Source organism: Capra hircus, chromosome 10 (assembly GCF_001704415.2).
Source record: "Capra hircus breed San Clemente chromosome 10, ASM170441v1, whole genome shotgun sequence".
NCBI classification, from domain to species: Eukaryota; Metazoa; Chordata; class Mammalia; order Artiodactyla; family Bovidae; genus Capra; species Capra hircus.
The window spans coordinates 48,817,778-48,841,098 of record NC_030817.1 but is presented as its reverse complement, the minus strand read 5'-3'; the positions used below and the strand labels follow the sequence as shown (position 1 = coordinate 48,841,098).

At 38.1% G+C, this 23,321-nt stretch overlaps 1 protein-coding gene across 1 annotated transcript in view; it reads left to right on the top strand.

Annotated features, from left to right (window-relative positions):
* RFX7 (regulatory factor X7) overlaps positions 1 to 23,059 on the top strand; it is a 142,141-nt gene extending 119,082 nt beyond the window's left edge. The window contains exons 6-10 of the mRNA XM_018054246.1: positions 9,299 to 9,415; positions 10,700 to 10,784; positions 11,846 to 12,053; positions 15,184 to 15,479; positions 16,893 to 23,059. Coding sequence (XP_017909735.1) covers positions 9,299 to 9,415; positions 10,700 to 10,784; positions 11,846 to 12,053; positions 15,184 to 15,479; positions 16,893 to 20,171 — 3,985 coding nt within the window. The 3' untranslated portion in view covers positions 20,172 to 23,059. The remainder of the gene's footprint in view (positions 1 to 9,298; positions 9,416 to 10,699; positions 10,785 to 11,845; positions 12,054 to 15,183; positions 15,480 to 16,892) is intronic.

Below are 23,321 nucleotides of genomic sequence, written 5' to 3'. Positions count from 1 at the left end.
TGGAAGAATTAATAGTGTTAAATGTCTGTACTAATCAAAGCAGTCCACAGATTAAATACAATTCCAATCAAAATTCGAATATCATTTTTCATAGAAACAGAACAAGGAATTCTAAAATTTGTGTGGGACCAAAAAAGACCTTAAGCAGCCGAAGCAATCATGAGAAAGAAGAACAAACCTTCAGGCATCATACCCCCTGATTTCAAACTCTATTCTGTAACAACAATATGGTATTGGCATGAAAACATATAGTTGAATGAAGCTGAATAGAGAGCCCAGAAATAAACCCACACATATATGGTCAATTAATTTACAACAAAGAAGCCAAAATTATGCAGTGGGATAAGGACAGTCTCTTCAATAAATAGTGTTGGGGAAACTGGAGAGCCTCACGGAGAAGAATGAAACTGGGATTTTATACCACACAAAAAATTTCCTCAAACTGGATTAAAGGCCTGAACACAAGACCTAAAATCATGAACTCCTAGAAGAAAAGACAGGTAGCAAGACCTACTTCTGTTTTTTTTCCCCCCAGTGTATATATGTACCACATCTTTTAATTAATTAATTTTTATTGAAGGATAATTGCTTTACAGAATTTTGTTTTTTCTGTCAAACCTCAACATGAATCAGCCATAGGTATACATATATCCCTTTCCTTTTGAACCTCCCTCCTGTCTCCCTCCCCATGCCACCTCTCTGGGTTGATACAGAGCCCCTGTTTGAGTTTCCTGAGCCATACAGCAAATTCCTGTTGGCTGTCTATTTTACATATGGTAATGTAAGTTTCGATGTTATTCTTTCCATATATCTCACCCTCTCCTCCTCTCTCCCCATGTCCGTAAGTCCATTCTCTCTGTTTCTCCATTGCTGCCCTGTAGATAAATACTAGAGTGCCATTTTTCTAGATTCCATATATATGCGTTAGAGTATGTTATTTATCTTTCTGACTCACTTCACTCTGTATAATAGGTTCTACGTTTATCCACCTCATTAGAACTGACTCAAATATGTTCCTTTTTATGGCTGAGTAATATTCCATTGTGTATATGTATCACAACTTCTTTATCCATTCATCTGTTGATGGACACCTAGATTGCTTCCATGTTCTAGCTATTGTAAATAGTGCTGCAATGAACAATGGGTTACATGTGTCTTTTTCAATTTTGGCTTCCTCAGGGTATATGCCTAGGAGTGGGATTGCTGGGTCATATGGTGGCTTTATTCCTAGTTTTAATTTTAAAGAATCTCCGTACTGTCTTCCATAGTAGCTGTATCAATTTACATTCCCTCCAACAGTGCAAGAGCATTCCCTTTTCTCCACACCCTCTCCAGAATTTATTGTTTGTAGACTTTTTAATGATGGCCATTCTGACTGGTTTGAGGTGATATCTCATTGTAGTTTTGATTTGCGTTTCTCTAATAATGAGTGATGTTGAGCATCTTTTCATGTGTTTGTTAGCCATCTGTATGTCTTCTTTGGAGAAATGTCTGTTTAGGTCTTTTTCCCACTTTTTGATTGGGTTGTTTTTCTGGTGTTGAGTTCTATGAGCTGCTTGTATATTTTGGAAATTAATCCTTTGTCAATTGTTTCATTTGCTATTATTTTCTCCCATTCTGAGGGTGTCTTTTCACCTTGCTTATAGTTTCCTTTGCTGTGCAAAAGCTTTTAAGTTTAATCAGGTCTCACTTGTTTACTTTTGTTTTTATTTCTGTTACTCTAGAAGGTGGGTCGTAGAGGATCTTGCTTTGATTTATGTCATAGAGTGTTCTGCCTATGTTTTCCTCTTAAGAGTTTTATAGTTTCTGGTCTTACATTTAGGTCTTTAATCCATTTTGAGTTTATCTTTGTGTATGTGTTAGAAAGTGTTCTAATTTCATTCTTTTACATGTAGCTGTCCAGTTTTCCCAGCACCATTTATTGAAGAAGTTGTCTTTGCCCTATTGTATATTCTTGCTTCCTTTGTCAAAAATAAGGTACCCATAGGTGCATGGGTTTATTTCTGGGCTTTCTATCTTGTTCCATTGGTCTATATTTCTGTTTTTGTGCCAGTACCATACTGTCTTGATGACTGTAGCTTTGTAGTATAATATGAAGTCAAGAAGGTTGATTCCTCTAGCTCCATTCTTCTTTCTTAAGACTGCTTTGGCTATTCAGGGTCTTTTGTGTTTCCATATGAATTGTGAAATTTTTTGTTCTAGTTTTGTGAAAAATGCCATTGGTAATTTGATAGAAGTTACTTTGAATCTATAGATTGCATTTGGTCGTATAGTCCTTTTCACAATATTGATTCTTCCTGCTCAAGAACATGGAATATCTCTCCATCTATTCATGTCATCTTTGATTTCTTTCATGTCTTATAATTTTCTGTGTACAGTTCTTTTGTCTCCTTAGGTAAGTTTATTCCTAGACATTTAATTCTTTTTGTTGCAATGGTGAATGGGATTGATTCCTTAATCTCTCTTTCTGATTTTTCATTGTTAGTATATAGAAATACAAGTGATTTCTGTGTATCCTGAATCACTTGTGTGTACAAGTGATTTTGTGTCCTGCAACTTTGCTAAATTCACTGATTAGCTCTAGTAATTTTCTGATACTATCTTTAGGGTTTTCTATGTACAGTATCATGTCATCTTCAAACAGTGAGAGCTTTACTTCTTCTTTTCCAATCTGGATTTATTTCTTTTTCCTCTCTGATTGCTGTAGCTAGAACTTCCAGAATTATGTTGAATAATAGTGGTGAAAGTGGACACCCTTGTTTTGTTCCTGATCTTAGAGGGAATGCTTTCAGTTTTTCACCATTGAGAATAATGCTTGCTGTAGGCTTATCATATACAGCCTTTACTGTGTTGAGGTAGGTTCCTTCTCTGCCCATTTTTTTAAGAGTTTTAATCAAATGGGTGCTGACTTTTATAAAAAGCTTTTTCTACATCTACTGAGAGTATCATATGGTTTTTATCTTTCAATTTGTTAATATGGTATGTCACATTGATTGATTTGCATATATTGAAGAATCCTTGCATTCCTGGAATAAACCCATCTTGGTCATGGTGTATGAGCTTTTTGATGTGTTGCTGAATTCTGTTTGCTAAAATTTTGTTGGGAATTTTTGCATCTATGTTCATCAGTGATATTGGCCTGTGGTTTTCTTTTATTGTGTTGTCTTTGTCTGGTTTTGTATCAGGGTGATGGAGGCCTTGTAGAATGAGTTTGGAAGTGTTCATTCCTCTGCAATTTTTTGAAAGAGTTTTAGAAGGATAGGCATTAGCTCTTCTCTAAATGATTGATAAAATTCTCCTGTGAAGCCATCTGGTCCTGAGCTTTTGTTTTTTGGGAGATTTTTTATCACAGCTTCAATTTGAGTGTTTATAATTGGGTTGTTCATAATTTCTGTGTCTTTCTGGTTCAGTCTTAGAGGATTAAACTTTTCTAAGAATCTGTCCATTTCTTCCAGGTTATACATTTTATTGCCATATAATTGTTCATAATATGCTAAGTCACTTCAGTCGTGTCCAACTCTGTGCGACCCCATAGACGCAGCCCACCAGGCTCCGCCGTCCCTGGGATTCTCCAGGCAAGAACACTGGAGTGGGTTATTGTTCATAATAGTCTCTTATAATCCTTTGTATTTCTGCGTTGTCTGTTGTAACCTCCCCTTTTTCATTTCTAATTTTGTTGCGTTGATTCTTCTCCCTTTTTTTCTTGATGAGTCTGGCTAAAGGTTTGTCAATTTTGTTTATCTTCTCAAAGACCAGCTTTCAGTTTTATTAATCTTTACTATTATTCCTTTCATTTATTTTTCATTTATTTCGGTAAGATCTTTGATTTCCTTTTTGATACCTTCAGTAACCTGTTGGTTATTTAGAAATGTGTTGTTTAATCTCCATGTGTTTGTGTTTTTACAGGGTTTTTTCTGTTGTTGTTGTAATTGATATCTAGTCTCATAATGTTGTGGTCAGAGAAGATGCTCGATATGATTTACGTTTTCTTAAATTTACTGAGGTTTGATTTGTGTCCCAAAATGTATCCTGGAGAATGTTCCATGTGCACTTGAGAAGAAGATGTATTCTTCTGCATTTGGATAAGACCCACTTCTTGATGTGGGTCTTGGTGATGATTTTTTTAATCCGACAGCAAAGATAGAATTTTAAAAAATCAAAGATAAACAAATAGAACTGCATTAAAACTATCAGCCAAATAAAAAGGCAACCTAGTGAGTTGCAAGTCATATATCTGTTAAGAGGTTAATATTCAAAGTGTATAAAAAATCATTCAACTCAACAACAAAAATGATTTGAGTTTTCAATTGGGTAGAAGATATAAATAGACATTTTCCAAAAGAGACATCAAGACGAAAACAAGAGGTATATGAAAAGATGCTCAGCATCACTAATCATCAGGGAAATGCAAATCAAAACCACAATGAACTATCACCTCACACCTGTCAGAGTGACTGTTATCAAAAAGACAACAAATTACAAGCATTGGTGAGGATGTCAAGAAAATTGAACCCTTGTGTGCTGTTGGCAGGAATATAAATTGGTGCAGCCACTATGAAAAACAGTGTGGAGGGTCTTGAGAAATTAAAAACAGAACTACCACATGATCCAGCAGTCTGCTTCTGGCTGTATATCTGAAAAATGAAAACACTAACTTGAAAATATATGCAGTGCCATGTTCACTGCAGCACTGTTTATAAAAGCCAAGATATGGAAACAACCTAAGCGTCCATCAGTGAGTGAATGGATAAAGACATTGTGCATATACACAGTGGAATATTTCTCAGCCTTAAGAAAGAATGAAATCTTGGCATTTGCAGCAACATGGATGGGCCTCAAGAGCATTATGCTAAGTGAAGTAAATCAGACAGAGAAAGACAAATACAATGTGATCTCTCATACATGTTGCAACTAAAAATTCTTTTTAAAAAAGCCAACAGATAGAGATAATTTATTGTTGGTTGCGAAAAAGATGTTAGTAAAGGCTGGGAAAGATGAGTGAAGCGGGTCCAAGGGTTTTTTACAAAAAGAAAAGCATTTTGGAATCACACATTAAGTCAGAAGTCGATGTCTTGAATTTGTAGGAGTCCATAACCCAATGAGAACTTTTGGTACACAAATTGAAAGCATGTTCTAATGAAGAAAAGCAGCTAGACTTTATACCATTTCATAAACATGTAATGGTATTTTCCTTTATTTTCTACATAATAATATACAGATTATCCTTTCATCAATCTTTTTATAGGTAGAAATGTGTCATTGCAATGAGACAGCTTAATTGCACTCTAGGGGCTGTCACCATCCTCATTAACTGGCATTTAGGCAGTAGTGGCTCAGCTGGTAAAGAATCCACCTACAGTGCAGGAGACACGGCTTCGATTGCTGGGTTGGGAAGATTCCCTGGAGAAGGGAAAGGCTACCTACTCCACTACTCTGGCCTGGAGAATTCTTTGCAACTCCATGGACTGTATAGTCCATGGAATTCTCTAGGCAAGAATACTGGAGTGGATGGCTTTTCCCTTCTCCAGGGGATCTTCCCAACCCAGGGACTGAACCCAGGTCTCCCATATTGCTTTACCAGCTGAACCACAAGGGAAACCTGAGAATGTTGGAGTGGATAGCCTATCCCTTCTCCAGGGGATCTTCCTGACCCAGAAATCGAGCAGGGGTCTCCTGCATTGCAGGCAGATTCTTTACCGACTGAGCTGTCAGGGAAACTTGTTGGGGTGGAATTAAATGAAGTAACATGTATGAAGCAGTCCAAAAATGTCTAAGTATTGTTATGTATCCTATGACTGTATTTTGCCACAAGTATTTTATGATTTTCATTTATATTTTTGTACCTTTAAACAATGTTTGCTGTTAACTTACATAGTTTATCTGTAAATGGTATGAATAAACTTTAAAGATAGACTTGCTGCTGAAGATTTTGAGTGACATGTTGGCCATATTAAATGTTAGGCTTAATTTCAAAGTCTGTAAAGCATACTTCAAAAATAAAACAGTAAAACAAAAAGAAAAATCTGATTTCAAGAATGGCATTAGACTGTTAGTTATCCTGTAAAAAGCACATTCTCTGTGCATTCCCCTTTTTTTGAGTCCTGTAAATATAATCTGATGCTGAGTTAGGTGTTAATTGACACCATATCTTGCTTGATTAAACTGCAGTTAAAGTTATGAAGCAGGAAAACAAGATATAAACTAACCAAGATCTTGACGTGGCCTGGAATGACCTATGGTGTGTTATATAGCCCTGGTTTCAAAATTGTGAATAAGTAAGATAGCCTATAAATGGCTCAGACAGCAAAGAATCTGCCTGTAATGCAGGAGATCCGGGTTTGATCCCTAGGTTGGGGGGAACCCCTGGAGAAGGGAATGGCTACCCAGCCCAGGATTCTTGCTGGGAGAATTCCATGGACAGAGGAGCTGATAAATATTTAATTATTGATATATTAAAGAGTCATTGAATATCTGGAACTTCTCAGTAGGGAAGAGGCTATAATAATGAAATTCTTTTTCTTTGGTAATTAGAACCACTGAAGATTGGTTAGACCACCTCACAATCTAGAGCTCTCTCTCTCAGGTAAAGTGCTCAGATACCCATTTGAGGATAGCCATTTCCATACCTGGCAGGAAGTTGAACTATACAACCTTCTGAACTCATTTCACGAAGAAATTGATGACCTGTTCAGGGGTTGTTATTGTTACTTTCAAACTGAGGCACTCTGTTTTCTCTTCGACATGTAAGATTTCAAAGTGTAGAGTGTTGGGTCATAAGTAGTTTTATTCCCAACATTGCCTTCTGTTTGATTCAGGAGGTATAATTTGAGCTGTTCATATGCCTCCAAGGTACATTTTACATTTACCTGCTAAAGAATATTTTAAAGGTAAGTTCATTATTTTAAAATTTTATTCTCCCAATGAATTCCCCTCTTTTAGTGGCATAAATAAGAGTCAAAAACCAGATGAAACTGGATGGTCACATTCTAAAATCATTCTAAAATCAGGATTAATTCAATTTGACAAGCAAATTTTGCATCAGTCATCCTGACGCTTAGTTTTGCCAACCTTCTCCCTACCCCTTCTGCCAAAGTAAAGAACTTTAGTGTACTAATACAGTGGGGGAAAAAACCCATCAAAACCTCAGTCACAAAAGGAGGATAGAATGGATATTATATCTCTCATTAGACTCATTGCTTTCTCTTTATATGAGTTCAGGTTTTTTAGGCCCACCTGCCAGTGCTGTTATAGGAACCAGTGGGCACTGTTTTCTTTTTTGCTTCATTTGCACATTGCTTCAATGTGTTTCTTTAAGGTTTCTTGTCATTTTAAATATGACATACTTACTAAGTCATATTTAAAATCATATCAAGTTATATGTCATATTACGGTCTAATGTGACTCTTCAGTCTTGTTCCTTGTTCTAAGAATACAGTGGTGAACCAAATAGACATGGTCACTGCCCTGGTTGAACTTATAGTCTAATGGAGGAGACAAACAACAAATAAATTAGCTGTTACATAATTGGAAGCTAAGAGAATAAAAGATACAAAATACACAGATAAGGAAGGTGATGAGGGCATGGCAGGAGAGCACTGCTTTGGATAGGGAAGACAGAAGAGACCCTTTCAAAATCATACCAGTCTGAAACTTGAAGGGTAAGAAAATATTCCAGGTAGAAGAAACAAGTATCAAGGCCCCAAGTTGTAAAAGAGCTCATTCATTTTCTTTCTGTGCTCGTTTAACTTGCTAGTGAAATGGTTATGATTTGATGCAGTTCATTTATTTAAATTGTCAGTTCCACAAAAGAGTCATTGCTTCACTTTGCGCTTTAAACCTTGGCCCCTGAACCACTTGGAGTATCACATTCAGTCTCAGCTTGAATGTGATGTTAATATTCCTTATAGAGGGAATTCGCACTGCATATCAGCTCCTTTCCCTTCTTCCTGCTCTGCAGCATCGTTGAGAATGCATCTGCTAGGCACCTCCACTCTTCCCCTCAGCCCCACCCACAACAGGAGTGTGCGGTGCTTGGTGCTGCAACAGGGAGGGTACAATCAAGGGAAACACCAGTCTTCAGACCTACCCATTCTCTCTGTTGAGGCTTCCATCCTTCTGAAAGTGAAGAAAGAAAGTGAAGTTGCTCAGTCATGCCCGACTCTTCACCACCCCATGGACAGTAGCCTGCACCAAGCTCCTCCGTCCATGGGATATTCCAGGCAAGAGTACTGGAGTGGGTTGCCATTTCCTTCTCCAGGGAATCTTCCCGACCCAGGGATTGAACCCAGGTCTCCCGCATTATAGACAGACGCTTTACCGTCTGAGCCACCACTGGGGGCCTGTGCTAAACCCAAAGGGCATCTTTCTCCTGAGTGTCTACCAATTTGACTTCCAAGTTCAGATCACTTCAAAGATGTTGCCAGCATACTCAACCATCCACTACAAGAACTCAAGTCCCGGTTACCACTATATGCTGCCCATTCTAGTGGATTTTCTTGTTTATCCTAAACCTCTCTCCTTGGATCTCTACCACCTGACTTCTTCATCAAGAAGCTATATTGGTTGATTCTGAAATGAGGAGTGAGCAGGGAGATTTGACTGAGTTATTTTGCAATTCCTCTGACTTCTTTGGTATGCCTCAGGTAGTGGTTCTCCCAAAGGCCAACAGGAAATGGCCTTTTCCTGCTGCTGAACTGGTGAAGGAGGAATTGGTCTTCTACCTAGGACTGGCAGCTGTAGAAAAAGACAGAGTACCTGATTCTAGTAGTAGTTAAGACTTGGCTTGTTTCCCTGGTCCCACTTGAAGTTACTGCCTTATTAAGTACCTTTTTCGTGGCATTAATAGGGGTGGTAGGGATGAGAACACTGTGCCTTCATTTTTTCCCTTACTGGTAAAATGAGAGTTGGTATAGACGATCCCTGAGGTTCCTTTAGTCATAATATAGCATGTGTGTCATCTAAACCATGTAGTAGTCTGGTCTCTGTCTGACACCCATAATGTCGACATTGGAAATTCCTCCAGTATATGAGCTTGAGACATATGTGGAAACAGAGAGCCCAACTGGTTGAGTGTTAGTTTCTGCTGTTAAAAGCAGTAACACTGTATGCCCTGAGGATGAAACTAAGCCTGAGTTAGTCTTTAAAGAAGGATGAGCATGTATCAGTGAAAATTGTAGTGAATGACTTGAAGATGTGTTTCTTCACCTTGTCATAAGGGTCAGATTTGACTGAAATGACACTGTGCTAATGTGATTCTGAGTTCTGTTGCTCTCTAAATTGATCCCTTCTTCTCTTGCAGGAGCTATTGTGACAATCTTGGTTACCATCCATTAAGCGCTGCTGACTTCGGGAAGATTATGAAAAATGTCTTTCCAAACATGAAGGCACGTCGTCTGGGCACAAGAGGCAAATCTAAATATCCTTTACCAGTTTAATTTTCAGTGATCTCTTTAAGTTCTCACTTATTACTGAACATGTGCTGTTGTAGTTCAACTAGCAACTATATTTAGAAATAAATTTAAATCAACAAATATAAACAACCCAAAAGTACTTAGAATAATTGTAAATGTTATTCTCCCAGCTATTTATCACACTGCAAGAGAAATAACAAATGGTGGTTATTAGGATTGTGATAGATCTCACCTTACTGTGTCACTGTAATGTGTCCTTAATGGTTTGCTCTTCTTTTCCTCAGTAATGAGGATTATTAAGGTACACCATAGGACAGCACTTGAAAATTATATCAATAAAAGTGGGAAAAGATGTTAGCTTATCATCTTTCCTTCCTCTACCTTAGAAACATAGGGCTCGTCCTGGTGATATACACAACGTTCAAAAAATTTTCTTGTGGAACTTGGCCTGCAGGATTAGTGTTATCTTTAAACTGTTTTTCATCCAGTCATCTAATGGCTATTTTAAAATTAAACCAGGGCATAGAAAAGGCCCATAGGAGCAAACAGAAGTAAGGAAATTAAAATTAAGACTTTATTATAAAGTTCTTCCTACCCTTGGAAGAAGATTGTCACATGGAGGGTTAGAAATCCTATTAGAAATACATCATTTCTCTCTGCTTAGCTGTTGGCCTCTTTCAAAGCATGAAAATTCTTCCATGGAGGAGATGAGAAGGGGAAGGGGAGAGGCTGCTTTTCTAAAATGACTCCAGGCAGGTGTTCTCTAGCTACTAGTTGCACAACCTAGTCTTGTGTCCTGAGTGCAAACAAAAATGTCTTGGTGTGTCATTGGCATGTTACAGGTGATAATCCTGTGTGTTTCAGTGGAAAAAGAGAAGTGAAAAGGTTAAAGCCCTTGTGACACTCTTAAGAGTTGTTCTTGTCCCTGTGCCCTGGCTAGAGTTTCCCTTCTCTCTGCCAGGTTTCCATCTGGATATTCCTTCCCTTCTGACCTGTTTGTCACTGGTGGCTGGCACAGCTTATTAGGAACATTTATTCATAAAATTTATACCAGATGAGAATCATTTTGTTTCCTTTAAGATGGTAATATTCTATAAGAACTGTTGTAGTTTCAAAAGAGTAAAGGTGTCCTGAGTTTCTAATATTAAAGTCTCTTCCTGAAGAACTCAGAAAGTAGATGATGTCTCAGGCCAATTTGATTCTCATTTCATATATGGTTGCTTTCCATGTGCTAACTATATAAACAGTTTATTTAATGTAGAGTACTTTAGACCTTGACCATTTATTACATATTGCTACAGTGGACTAAGAAAAAAAGCTTTTGTTCATATGCCAACACTGCCCAATCTTGATTTTCACAAAACTGGAGATGGGGTAAGAATTTCTGCCTTTTATTTTTAATAAATAAAATTGTACCTTATTATCAACATCAAAATGCATACTGCATAGTCTAATTTGGATAAACAAACAACGATCATGTGTTTGGACTAGAATGGGTGACCTGTTCCCTTCTCCAGCGCATCTTCCCAACCCTGGAATTGAACCCAGGTCTCCTACACTGCAGGTGGATTCTTTACCAGCTGAGCCACCAGGGAATCCCAAGTAAAATTGTACCTTATTATCAACATTGAAATGCATACTACATAGTCTCATTTGGATTAAACCAGGGACCAGGAACTGTGCCTTTTACTAAATAAATGAGCCAAAAAACTCAACAATGGCTGGACACTGTTAGCGTACATTGCTTATTTCACATGGCTCTTGAAATTAGGGGAAAAAAAGATGGATCTAAAGTTACTGATTTGTGGATATATTCATGGTATATATTGTCAAATGGAAAATTTGAGCTACAGAGTAATGTGTATAGAATGAATGTTTTCAGAAGAGAAAATATAATTCATGGCATAGTTTGTTTTCTTGATGTTAGAAAAGGCTTTTAGAAAAATTCAGATCTGTTATTCTTCATGTATGTTTAACAACATGTTTAGATGTTATATTCACAATGCTGCTGATGGCTGTGCACCAGTAGGTACAGGCATAGGACCCATATTTGCAAGGATCTACTTTTATGCCTGCCAACACCAGTCACTTAGTACTGCTTTGATCTGACAGATTAAGATTATATCTTCTGATTAAGGGGCTTCACTGGTGGTTTAGACAGTAAATCAGCCTACAATGCAGGAGACCCAGGTTCGCTCCCTGGGTCAAGAAGATCCCCTGGAGAAGGAAATGGTAACCCGCTAGTGTATTCTTGCCTGAAGAATTCCATGGACAGAGGAATCTGGTGAACTACAGTCCATGGGGTCACAAAGAGTCGGACACAACTGAGTGACTTTCACTCACTCACTTCCTATGTATCTTGACTGTACTTCAACTTAATTTCTCTGAACTTTCTTTTTAAAAGTCTTCCCCACCCCCCTTTTTCTTCTGTTTAGTTGGAAGGCGCTGAACCTTCTGGGCAGCTTCAGAACATTGATGAAGAAGTTATCTCTTCTGCCTGCCGTCTTGTGTGTGAGTGGGCCCAGAAGGTGTTAAGCCAGCCATTTGACACAGTCTTGGAATTAGCCCGCTTCCTTGTAAAAAGTCACTATATAGGCACCAAGTCGATGGCAGCGCTTACTGTAATGGCAGCAGCACCACCAGGTACAAAATTATTAACAAGCTGAAACTGACGGGGTGTTATTACATCTAGAGTTGGTGGTAAAAAAAGAGTTTAGCCATAACACTTCTCTCTCTTTTTAGTATTTGTATATGTTTACTCTTCATTTAATTCTAAATTCAGATGGACTTATTGAATTAACAAAAATAATAATAATAGTTTTTTCGTGATAAATTTTAAGTTACAGCTTTGTATGTTGATCTGCTTAAATATGAAACTGTTATGATTTGCTAGTTGGTATTTCATTAATTTTTCCATTGCTATTTTAAAGTGTATATGTTTATATTTAAAGAATATATGTATGTGCACTTTTAAGTATATATGTGTTTCTTAATTAATAAATATTACAAGTAAATAGTAAAGTTAAGTTTTTAAACTACTTGCTGAGACTCCTATACCCAAAACTAATACTTATAAATGAAGTTATCTTTGGACAATGTGAAAGGTACCTGGTCTCACAAAAAGTAAATCATGTGAATGAAGCATATGAAATAACAAGAGTGACTTTTTAAATATGCATTCAAATAGCTATTTTTATTCAGATAGGAACTCTAGAATTGACAGTTTGAGGACTGGCAGTATCATTAGAATAATGACTCCCTTGTAAGTTAATAGCTGTATAAACTACCTGTTTTCATGAAATTTTTCAAATGTCTTATTTCGGTCATACTTTAATAACCTAAGAAAGAGTGAATAAATTTTGTTATTACTCTAGGAAATTATAACTTCTTTAAAAATAATGTGAAATGGTAAATTTCTCACAGTGAGGACTATAATTATACTCTTAAATAACTTTATTTTTTTATCTTAACTTCATTATTTTAATAAGGAATCCTTTTCCTCTATGTTTAAGAAGCTTTAAGCATTTGTGGTATGTGTGTGAGATTGTTCTGTTCTCTCATTTTTTTTGTCATTTGAGGACCATCAACATGACCAAAATGCCTTTTACAAGAGCCTCATCATAATTTTTCATATCTCAATATAAACTGGATGACTCAAATCCATACATTTACAGTTACACAGGGGCTGAGGAGTGCATGGGCAGCCTGATGTAGCTAGTTAGTTCACATCTGTTACCTCATTTATTCCCATGGCAATCCTGTAAGAGATGTGGTATTTATTCCCATTTTAAAGATCGGAAAAAAACTAAGGGAAAGTGAAAGAAATGAAGTCGCTCAGTCGTGTCCGACTCTGCGGCCCCCATGGACTATAGCCTGCCAGGCTCCTCTACCCGTGCGACTCTCCAGGCAAGAGTACTGGAGTGGGTTGCCATTTCCTTCTCCAGGAGATCTTCCCAACCCAGGGATCAAACCCGGGTCCCCCGCATTGCAGGCAGACGCTTTACCATCTGAGCCACCAGGGAAGCTCAAGACTAAGGGAAGTAATTTGTCCATAGTCAGTCAGATGAATTGTGGAGCCAGAATTTGAATCCTGATTTGTCTGTCTCCAAAATCAAGGTTACTCCTTTACATAAGACTGTTCTAGCTTCTAGCAAAACAGGTTCAGAAAAAGATATGGGCCATTCAACTTTCAGTGTTCCCTTTCTCCTATCCCTGCTGACACCCAGAAGAGGAACACATTGAGGATTTAAGAGATTGTCATAGGTATCTAGATATCATGATATCTATGATATCATAGATGTCATATCAAAGAAACATCTGTCTTACTTCCCACAGTATTCACATAGGCTAACTAAAAAAATAATGTTGAATTAATGGATTTTTAAGGCATAAGTGTGAAGAAAAGTATATTCTATAAATGAAAATACTGACAATCATATAAATAGACATTTGTATAGATAATATATAATATATATTATACAATATATAACTAGACATATAAATAGATACAATATATAAATAGACATTTGTAACTTTTTGAAAGTAGCTTGGGAGGCTGTTCTTTTAATAACTGTGTCATTACTCAGTATTTTAGAATCTCCTGCAATTTTGTTCTCAGCCACTGCCACTTTTAAAAATACCTTTTGTAGTGAATAATCTTCATCCTTTGAAGAGGAATCTGTTTTTTTATAGTCTCCATATTAAGAACAGGTTGTATTACAGATGTCCTTTTCTAAGTCAGCTGCTTGGAACCCGTTCCCATCCAGAAACCCTGGCATCAGACAGAGAGCTTTTGGCGGTTGGCAGAGGCTCTTGGGGTGCAGGTGCTGAGCAGCCGGAGCCGAGGCTATGGGTTGCAAGGGAGCAGTGCGATTTGAGTTGGATTTGAGGGGAAAAAATAGCACTTAGGTGATTAAAGGGAAGGTCAGAAAAATGAGAGATTGTTGAGGAATGAGTGTGTGGGTGAGAGTTTACAGGTACTTTCTCTCCTCCTCGTCTCCCACTCACCAGGCTATTGCTGTTCACGAGATGAAAAGCAGAACCGTCTGGGGAAGGGAAGGGCAGGGCGTTTCCTCAGGACGGGGTGTCCTCCCCTGGCCTCTCTCCATTCTTCTTACTGACTCTGCTCCCTTTTTGTTGATCTTAATACCACTCCCTAGATGTGAAATGAGCTTTTGAAAAATTAATTTTCTTACATAACCAGTTTTTCTTAAAATATATCCCGTGTTTATTTTATCATTCCTTTTTCTGTGTTTCAGTTAAAACTGTAGTACCTATTTTTATGAAATTCTTGTGGAATTAAAGACTTGTTTTCCCCATGCATTTTTTCCTAAGATATAGATGGTTTCTGCAAATATGTTTTGAGTGCCCCTTGTGGGCTGAATATTAAAATCATAAAAATGCATGAGTTTCTTAATTAGAGAAGAGGGGAAGGAGATTTTCTGACATCTGATAAAATGTAAAACATGTTAGCTTGGCATTGACTTGTCTTAACTTCTGCACATTAGTGATATAGCTACTATTCTTTTCAAAATCTTCATCTGTTATTGCTGGTTTAACTACTAAGTTGAGCCATATTTTAAGGTTCAATTAAAACCATTTTGGCAAATATTTATAAACTGTAAATGTAATGTTAATGTTTTGTAAAGAAATTGTGAGTTAAAATGTCCTGGGTTTGTTGCTTTGTCCAGTAGATGGCTACATAATCAAAGAAATTGAATTGTAACTGCCTTCTCTAAGGAGTATTTACGCTCTCCTTTCTGTTTATTTTCAGGAATTAAAGGAATTACCCAGCCTTCTGCTTTTATACCTACAGCTGAAAGTAATTCCTTTCAGCCTCAAGTGAAGACTCTGCCATCTCCTATTGATGCTAAACAGCAATTGCAACGGAAAATCCAGAAGAAGCAGCAAGAACAGAAACTACAATCCCCTTTGCCAGGAGAATCCTCAGCAAAAAAATCAGAAGGCGCAGCAAGCAATGGAGTGACTAATCTCTCTAATGGGAACCCTGCAATCCTCTCTCCTCAACCTATCGGTATCGTCGTGGCAGCTGTCCCTAGTCCCATTCCGGTAATATCATTAAACAGCATTTGGCATGACTGGGATGGTGGGAAGTCCATTGTTTAATTAAAAGTAGCACAGGAGAAGGCAGCAAGCAGAGGTATGCTGCTGTTGCTACTGCTAAGTCGCTTCAGTCGTGTCCAACTCTGTGAGACCCCATAGACGGCAGCCCACCAGGCTCCTCCATGCCTGGGATTCTCCAGGCAAGAATACTGGAGTGGGTTGCCATTTCCCTCTCCAGTGCATGAAAGTGAAAAGTGAAAGTGAAGTCGTTCAGTTGTGTCAGACTCTTAGCGACCCCATGGACTGCAGCCCACCAGGCTCCTCCATAAGCAGAGGTATAAATTCAGGTATAAACTGAGTTTGTGACCACACAAAGATTTCACTTCAGTCAATTGTCTTTTATTCAGGATATACGTTGTTATCTACAAAATAAGCTATAAACAGAACAGAAGTGAAATTACAAGACACATAAGTTTGCGTATAACCAGTCAGAGCTTTACATAGGAGATGAGTCATTTTCAGAGTTGTTTCATCTCTGGCTCAGCAAAGATGACACAAAGGCAGGCTTCTTTTTTTTTTTTTTTTTTAATTTTTTTTTTCTTTTTATCATTCAAATGGAACAAAATTATAATGTGTATCGGTGAATAGTCCCATCTCTGGCTTGCTGAACACAGGACCTCAGGCAAGTCTCTTAGTTACTCTGAGTCTCTCTCCTTATCAATAAATTGAGGTCTGAGTATACTCCTTGCCTATCCCACACTACTGAGGTTATGACGAACAGGCTTTCAATATGAGAGTATATCGTACTAAAGCAAGATAGTATTTTAGGTTGTTATTTGTGATACTATTAGAAAGATATTGTATCTTATTTTTTTCTTGTTTTTATCATTATCATCGTCATCATCCTGTCATTAAAGCATGGAGTACCTGGGAACAATTCTCTTGCACTGATCATTATACAGCGAACTGGGGAAGGCGGTAGTTTTATCTGAGACCTTATCCACAGTGGTTTGTTAGTAATGTCCAAGGTCAGTCCACGTATAAGACAGTCTCCCCTGTGAGTGAGTCATCTTGGCACAAATTCCAGTTAGTAAATAGTTGTGATAGTTCTTCAGATTTTATTTCTGCTCTCTATAACCTCCTTAAAAAAATCATTGTTTTAGCAATGTGAAATTTTTTACTGACATCTTAATATTCTTCCTACATATCATTGTATTTGGTAACTATATTACACTGTGTTGCATGTATTATAGTGTTTATTTATCTGGTCTAAAAGAATTCTTGTCTAACATAGGAACTGTTTTTTTCTTTTTTTAGCATTCCATGTATAAAATGCCTCAATACTAATGAATTATATGAATTGCTGTTTATACTCTGGACTTGATAAATCTGGTATTTTTGTTTTCTACCTTTTAACAGGTCCAACGGACCAGGCAATTGGTAACTTCACCAAGTCCAATGAGTTCTTCTGATGGCAAAGTTCTTCCCCTCAATGTACAGGTGGTCACTCAGCACATGCAGTCTGTGAAACAGACACCAAAGACTCCTCAGAACGTCCCAGCCAGTCCCGGCGGGGATCGTTCTGCCCGGCACCGCTACCCCCAGATCTTACCCAAGCCAGCCAGCACCAGTGCACTCACCATCCGCTCTCCGACTACTGTCCTCTTCACTAGTAGTCCCATCAAAACCGCCGTTGTGCCCACCTCACACATGAGTTCTCTAAATGTGGTGAAAATGACAGCGATATCCCTCACACCCAGCAGCAGCAGTACCCCTCTGAAACATTCTGCCTCAGCAAACAGTGCTACAGGAACAACAGAAGAAGCGCGGACCATCCCACAGATCAAGAATGGTTCTGTTGTTTCACTTCAGTCTCCCGGATCCAAGACCAGCAGCACCGGGGGACCCTCTGCCGTGGAAGTCAAAATGGAGCCTGAGACATCATCGGATGAGCCTCCGATACAGTGCCAAGAGAACTCTGACGGGACCGACATGCCCAAAACAACACCTGGTGCCCTCTCAGGACAGAAGAGTAATATAGATGGAGTAGTACAGAAACCTTCCAATGACGGTGTCGTTGAAATAAAAGCAACTAAGGTCTGTGACCAGAGGACCAAATGTAAAAATCGCTGTAATGAAATTCTGCCGGGCACTTCAACAGGCAATAATCAGAACACTGTCACTCTCTCAGTTGCCACTCAGAACTTCACTTTCACCAGCACCAGCTCACCATCTAATGGTGACTCAATAAATAAAGACCCTAAATTGTGCACTAAAAGTCCAAGAAAGCGGCTCTCTTCTGCACTGCAAGAGTCCCAGGTGCCTCCTATAAAGAAACCAATTGTGGAACAGCCGTCTGCAGTTATCCCAGAAGGTCAGAAACCAGGCAGTGTTAAGAAGGACCCAAAGGTTCCACATTCAGGGAAAACAGAGAGCTCAGCAGCAGGTGCTCAGATTTCCAGCAAGGTCTCAACACATGTCAACTCACACATAGTGGCAAGTCAGCCCTTGGATTCCTCTGCTCTTGTTACCAGCGATTCAGCTTTAGAACAGCAAACCACACCATCATCATCTCCAGATATCAAAGTAAAGCTGGAAGGCAGTGTCTTTCTCTTGGACAATGATTCAAAATCAGATGGCAGCTTTAATCCAAATGAGTGGCAACAGGTCACTAAGGATTCTGAGTTTATATCTGCTGGCTGTGAACAACAGCAAGATATCAGTGTTATGACAATTCCCGAGCACTCAGATATCAATGACTTAGAGAAGTCTGTTTGGGAATTAGAAGGAATGCCACAGGACACATATTCCCAGCAGCTGCATGGCCAGATCCAAGAATCTTCTTTGAATCAAATACAAGCACAGTCTTCAGATCAGTTACCTCTACAGTCCGAACTGAAGGAATTTGAGCCTTCTGTTTCCCAAACAAATGAAAGCTACTTTCCTTTTGACGATGAGCTTACACAGGATAGTATTGTAGAAGAGCTGGTGCTCATGGAGCAGCAGATGTCAATGAACAACTCTCATTCTTATGGTAACTGTTTGGGAATGACCCTGCAGAGTCAATCTGTGACTCCAGGAGCTCCAATGTCATCTCACACCTCCAGCACCCACTTCTATCACCCAATTCATAGCAATGGCACTCCAATCCACACCCCCACACCCACACCCACGCCCACTCCTACCCCCACCCCCACCCCGACCCCCACATCTGAAATGATTGCTGGGTCGCAGAGTCTGTCACGGGAGAGCCCTTGCTCCAGGCTGGCCCAGACGACACCTGTGGATAGTGCTTTGGGAAGTAGCCGACATACACCCATCGGTACGCCACACTCTAACTGCAGCAGTAGTGTCCCTCCCAGCCCCGTGGAATGCAGGAATCCTTTTGCATTTACCCCAATAAGCTCCAGTATGGCATATCATGATGCCAGCATTGTCTCAAGTAGTCCTGTGAAACCAATGCAAAGACCCATGGCCACACACCCTGACAAAACCAAGCTTGAATGGATGAATAATGGGTATAGTGGGGTTGGTAATTCATCTGTTTCTGGCCATGGCATTCTCCCAAGCTATCAGGAACTAGTGGAAGACCGTTTCAGGAAACCTCACGCTTTCGCTGTGCCTGGGCAGTCTTATCAGTCTCAATCCAGACATCATGACAGTCATTTTGGTCGTTTAACTCCTGTCTCTCCTGTGCAGCATCAAGGTGCCACTGTAAATAACACCAATAAACAGGAGGGTTTTGCGGTCCCTGCCCCTCTTGATAATAAAGGAACTAATTCATCTGCCAGCAGCAACTTCAGGTGCCGGAGTGTGAGCCCTGCTGTTCATCGCCAGCGTAATCTTAGTGGAAGCACCCTCTACCCAGTATCTAATATCCCCCGATCCAATGTGACCCCCTTTGGAAGTACAGTAACCCCCGAAGTTCATGTTTTCACAAATGTCCACACAGATGCATGTGCCAACAACATAGCTCAAAGAAGTCAATCAGTTCCATTGACAGTCATGATGCAAACAGCCTTCCCAAACGCTCTTCAAAAGCAAACGAACAGTAAGAAAATAACCAATGTTTTGTTGAGTAAACTTGATTCTGACAATGATGATGCTGTGAGAGGTTTGGGCATGAACAATCTGCCCTCCAATTACACCGCCCGGATGAATCTCACTCAGATTTTGGAAACGTCCACTGTCTTTCCGAGTGCCAATCCGCAGAATATGATTGATTCCAGCACTTCTATTTATGAATTCCAAGCACCATCTTACCTCACCAAAAGTAATAGCACCGATCAGATCAGTTTTTCTCCTGAGGATAATCAAGCACAATCAGAAATTGGAGAGCAACAGTTAGATTTCAGCAGCACTGTTAAAGACCTGTTGAGTGGAGACAGCTTGCAGACCAGCCAGCAGCTAGTAGGTCAGGTAGCATCTGACCTCACTAATCCTGCGTCTGACTTCTCTAGTGACATCAGGTTGTCTTCTGAGCTCTCAGGCAGCATCAACGATTTGAACACTCTAGACCCAAATCTACTGTTTGATCCAGGTCGTCAGCAGGGACAAGATGATGAACCTACACTGGAAGAATTAAAGAATGACCCCTTGTTTCAACAAATTTGCAGTGACTCAATGAGCTCTATGACTTCATCAGGTTTTGAATGGATAGAAAGCAAGGACCATCCTACTGTTGAAATGTTGGGTTAAATTTTGTTTTATAATATGTAGCACACTGTAACTAAAGACATATGTATTGTATTTGTCTTAATGGAAGTGCCTCCCGCAGCAGAAACACTTACTATTAATTGTGACATTTTAAAAAGAGTTTGCTGCCGAAATGGTTTCTTCTTCAGTAGGAAATGGTTAGACTCGCCTCAGTTCTTACCAAGTTTCTGAAAAGAGTAGGCTGTAGAAAAAAAAATATTAGGTTTTAAATTTTGTAATGTTCCCCCATTTAATCACATTGTTTGCTAGTAAACGAAAGAATAACCAGCTTTTACAAGAGCAGTCTAGATCTTTATTTTGTATAAGTTCATTTTATTTCATTGGTTGATCTGCACAGATTTTAGAGGAAACCATTGATTTTAGATATAGGATATTTTGTTGTTGTTGGCATTATCTTTTTAAGTATGAAATCATAGCTAAAGTGAACTGTAGACAAGAAGGTCTTCCTTGAAACAGGGATAATATTCAGGTTATTATAAGTATTTAGGCTTGAAGCATAGAGCTACTGTAGAATGAAAAAATAAAATCTCTGTAGGACTTTCTGGGACTTCAGTACCATTTGCACCTGCAACGAAGGGCTTAAATAGGAGGAAATAATGGAAAATGAAATATTAATATAAGGAAAGCAAAAGCTGCACTAAAATTATTAAAAGGAAAAACTAGTAGCCATTTTTATTTGTGACCTTGCGTTAGTCTTCTTTTAAAATGTTAGTTTTAATATGGAGCTACCACAGAGACATGCACGCATGCAGGCGCATGCACACACACACATATGTAAACAAAGCAAGTAAGTAATGCGAAATGTTGTAATTTAATAGAACAAACGCAAGCATGTTAGAAGAATATCTTACGTTTTATTATCTGGTTAGTTGAGATAAGGAAATTTAGAAGGAAACTAAAAAGCATTTTCTTAGTTTCATCACAATATGTCTGTATGCATATATTAAATTCTATTTAAGATTTATTTTGAAGGTTTTTATTTATAGTATTCTTAAGTCCTCAATTTAGCGACTGGCTCCTTCACTCCTCCTGAACATAGAAATGCAGTTTGATCATGGGATCCCTTTGAAACACAAGCAAGCAGGAGAGAGAGAACACAAAAAACTTAAAAGACGACATTTCATCACCCGAGGTCCGAAGTCACAAATCTTTATCTCTGATAAAACAAAGGGGATATCTAATAGTACTTGAAGAAGAGGAGCATTTTATAACATGCTTAATTTATTTATTGTGATAACCACAATTGCAAAAAGAAGCACTCAGGATTTGTTTTAGAATGTTTCTCTCTTATAGCTCCCAATTTGTTTTGTGAATAATTATTTATGAATTTCATGCTGACACAAGTCTTCTCACTAGTTGACAGCTCCATTTAAGTGATTTTCAAGATTAGTTTCAAATAGACTTAAAAATTTGCCATTAAATTTTTAAAGTTATCCTTAAACCATTGCTCTGCTATCTTGAACCTAACTAAGCTTTCCTTTACCTTAATTAGTAAGCCAATCAGAAGACTACAATCAATGAATATTTAACAAATGTGATGAGTTTATTACGGTTTCATTGTTCAATAAATTTGCAAGATAGGATATTAACATTTTGATAAATAAATGGTGCTAGGGTTGGCTCAGAGGTTTATATATTGATATGTCCTAGTTACTGACATTTGTGTGTTTGCTGTTATCTTGATTTAATGATCTGTTAGATATTTTTTCTTGATGCTAGTTATTTCTTCACTGTACATTGAGACACAGCACTACTGCACACCAAAGTATGCAATACCCAAAGGAAACTGTGTGATTTCTCTTAACAAATGATGGGAGCCTTTCTATATGAGATACTCTGAAAAGGAGATTTTGAGGCCATTCTAATCCCTTGTTTACATTATTAGCTTCCTACTAATATAAAAAATAATGGGAATCTTTTTTGATAAAAATATAAAGACTGGAGGATTTTTAACCCCTGTATAGTATTGCAGCAAACACTTTAAATTTGGTTGAATTCGTCCAGCAAATTTTCTGGGATTCATATATTGCACTAAATTTGTTGAACCTGTGGTAGGCACATCTCTTAGGATAAATGCAACCAATACAGTCCACAGATTAAACTTTTTAAATGTGTTTCATTATGAAAAGACAAAATGTCATCAAAGTGACAGATAAAATTGTCTTATGTAGCAATGTGCATTAATCTCAATGAGATATTTCTATTTCTTATTCTCTTACATGAGAATATTACAGCAGGAAGAATTAAGTTTAGTTTGCTTCACCATGTTAATACATGATCACAAAATGTGCATGAGTGTTATTGACTTATCTTGTACAGTACTAGGTATTCCTGTAACCACTTTTTTTTTCTTGGCTGTATTGAAACTGGTTCAGTGTTAACCAGACAAACATAGTTATTCACAAGTTATTTACTATTTTATGTTTACTAATTCTGCTTAGTTATTGTTGAATATGTTCTTCTCTCAGATTATTTTCATTGTTTTGATGTTTTAAACATTTTGCATACTGTTTATCATGATAAGACTTCATGAAGTAAATAATTTTGCATATAATTGCAATAAGCACTGACTTTTGAACTGAAAAGAAGGAAAGTGTTTTTTTGTGCAGTGCATCAGAGGTTCATATAAGAGTCTTGTACTATAATGTGCTTTACTACACCATAAATGACAAAAACAAGCCCTGTTTCATGTTTTCATTTAGTGCAAAAAGTCAAGATTTCCCCAGTGTTTTGTTGTCTGTTGTACCTGCTGAAACTACAGTAGTTGAATATTGCAGTAGCATTTCAGTTCTCTTTTTTTATTGAAAGTGCTCAAAAATTGTTTTTTAAATGTTTTCAAAAACAATTAAAAACATTTTATATTAAACTGACTGGATTTTAAAGTGATTTATGGGATGTATTTTATGTAGAGCGCATGTCATTTTGTAAACAGACCTGAAGCACTTCTTCCTTTGATCTCCTGAAAGTTGAGGAAATGGGGGAAAAAATCAGCATAAGGAGGAGCAGTGCTGCTAATCTGGTCTCTGTCATTAATCCAGAAGGCTATATGGATCTTATCTTGTTCATCTAAACTCTGCTGTTCACTTATAATTTTTTACTGATGAATGATATATGACAGAGTTTTATGCTGTA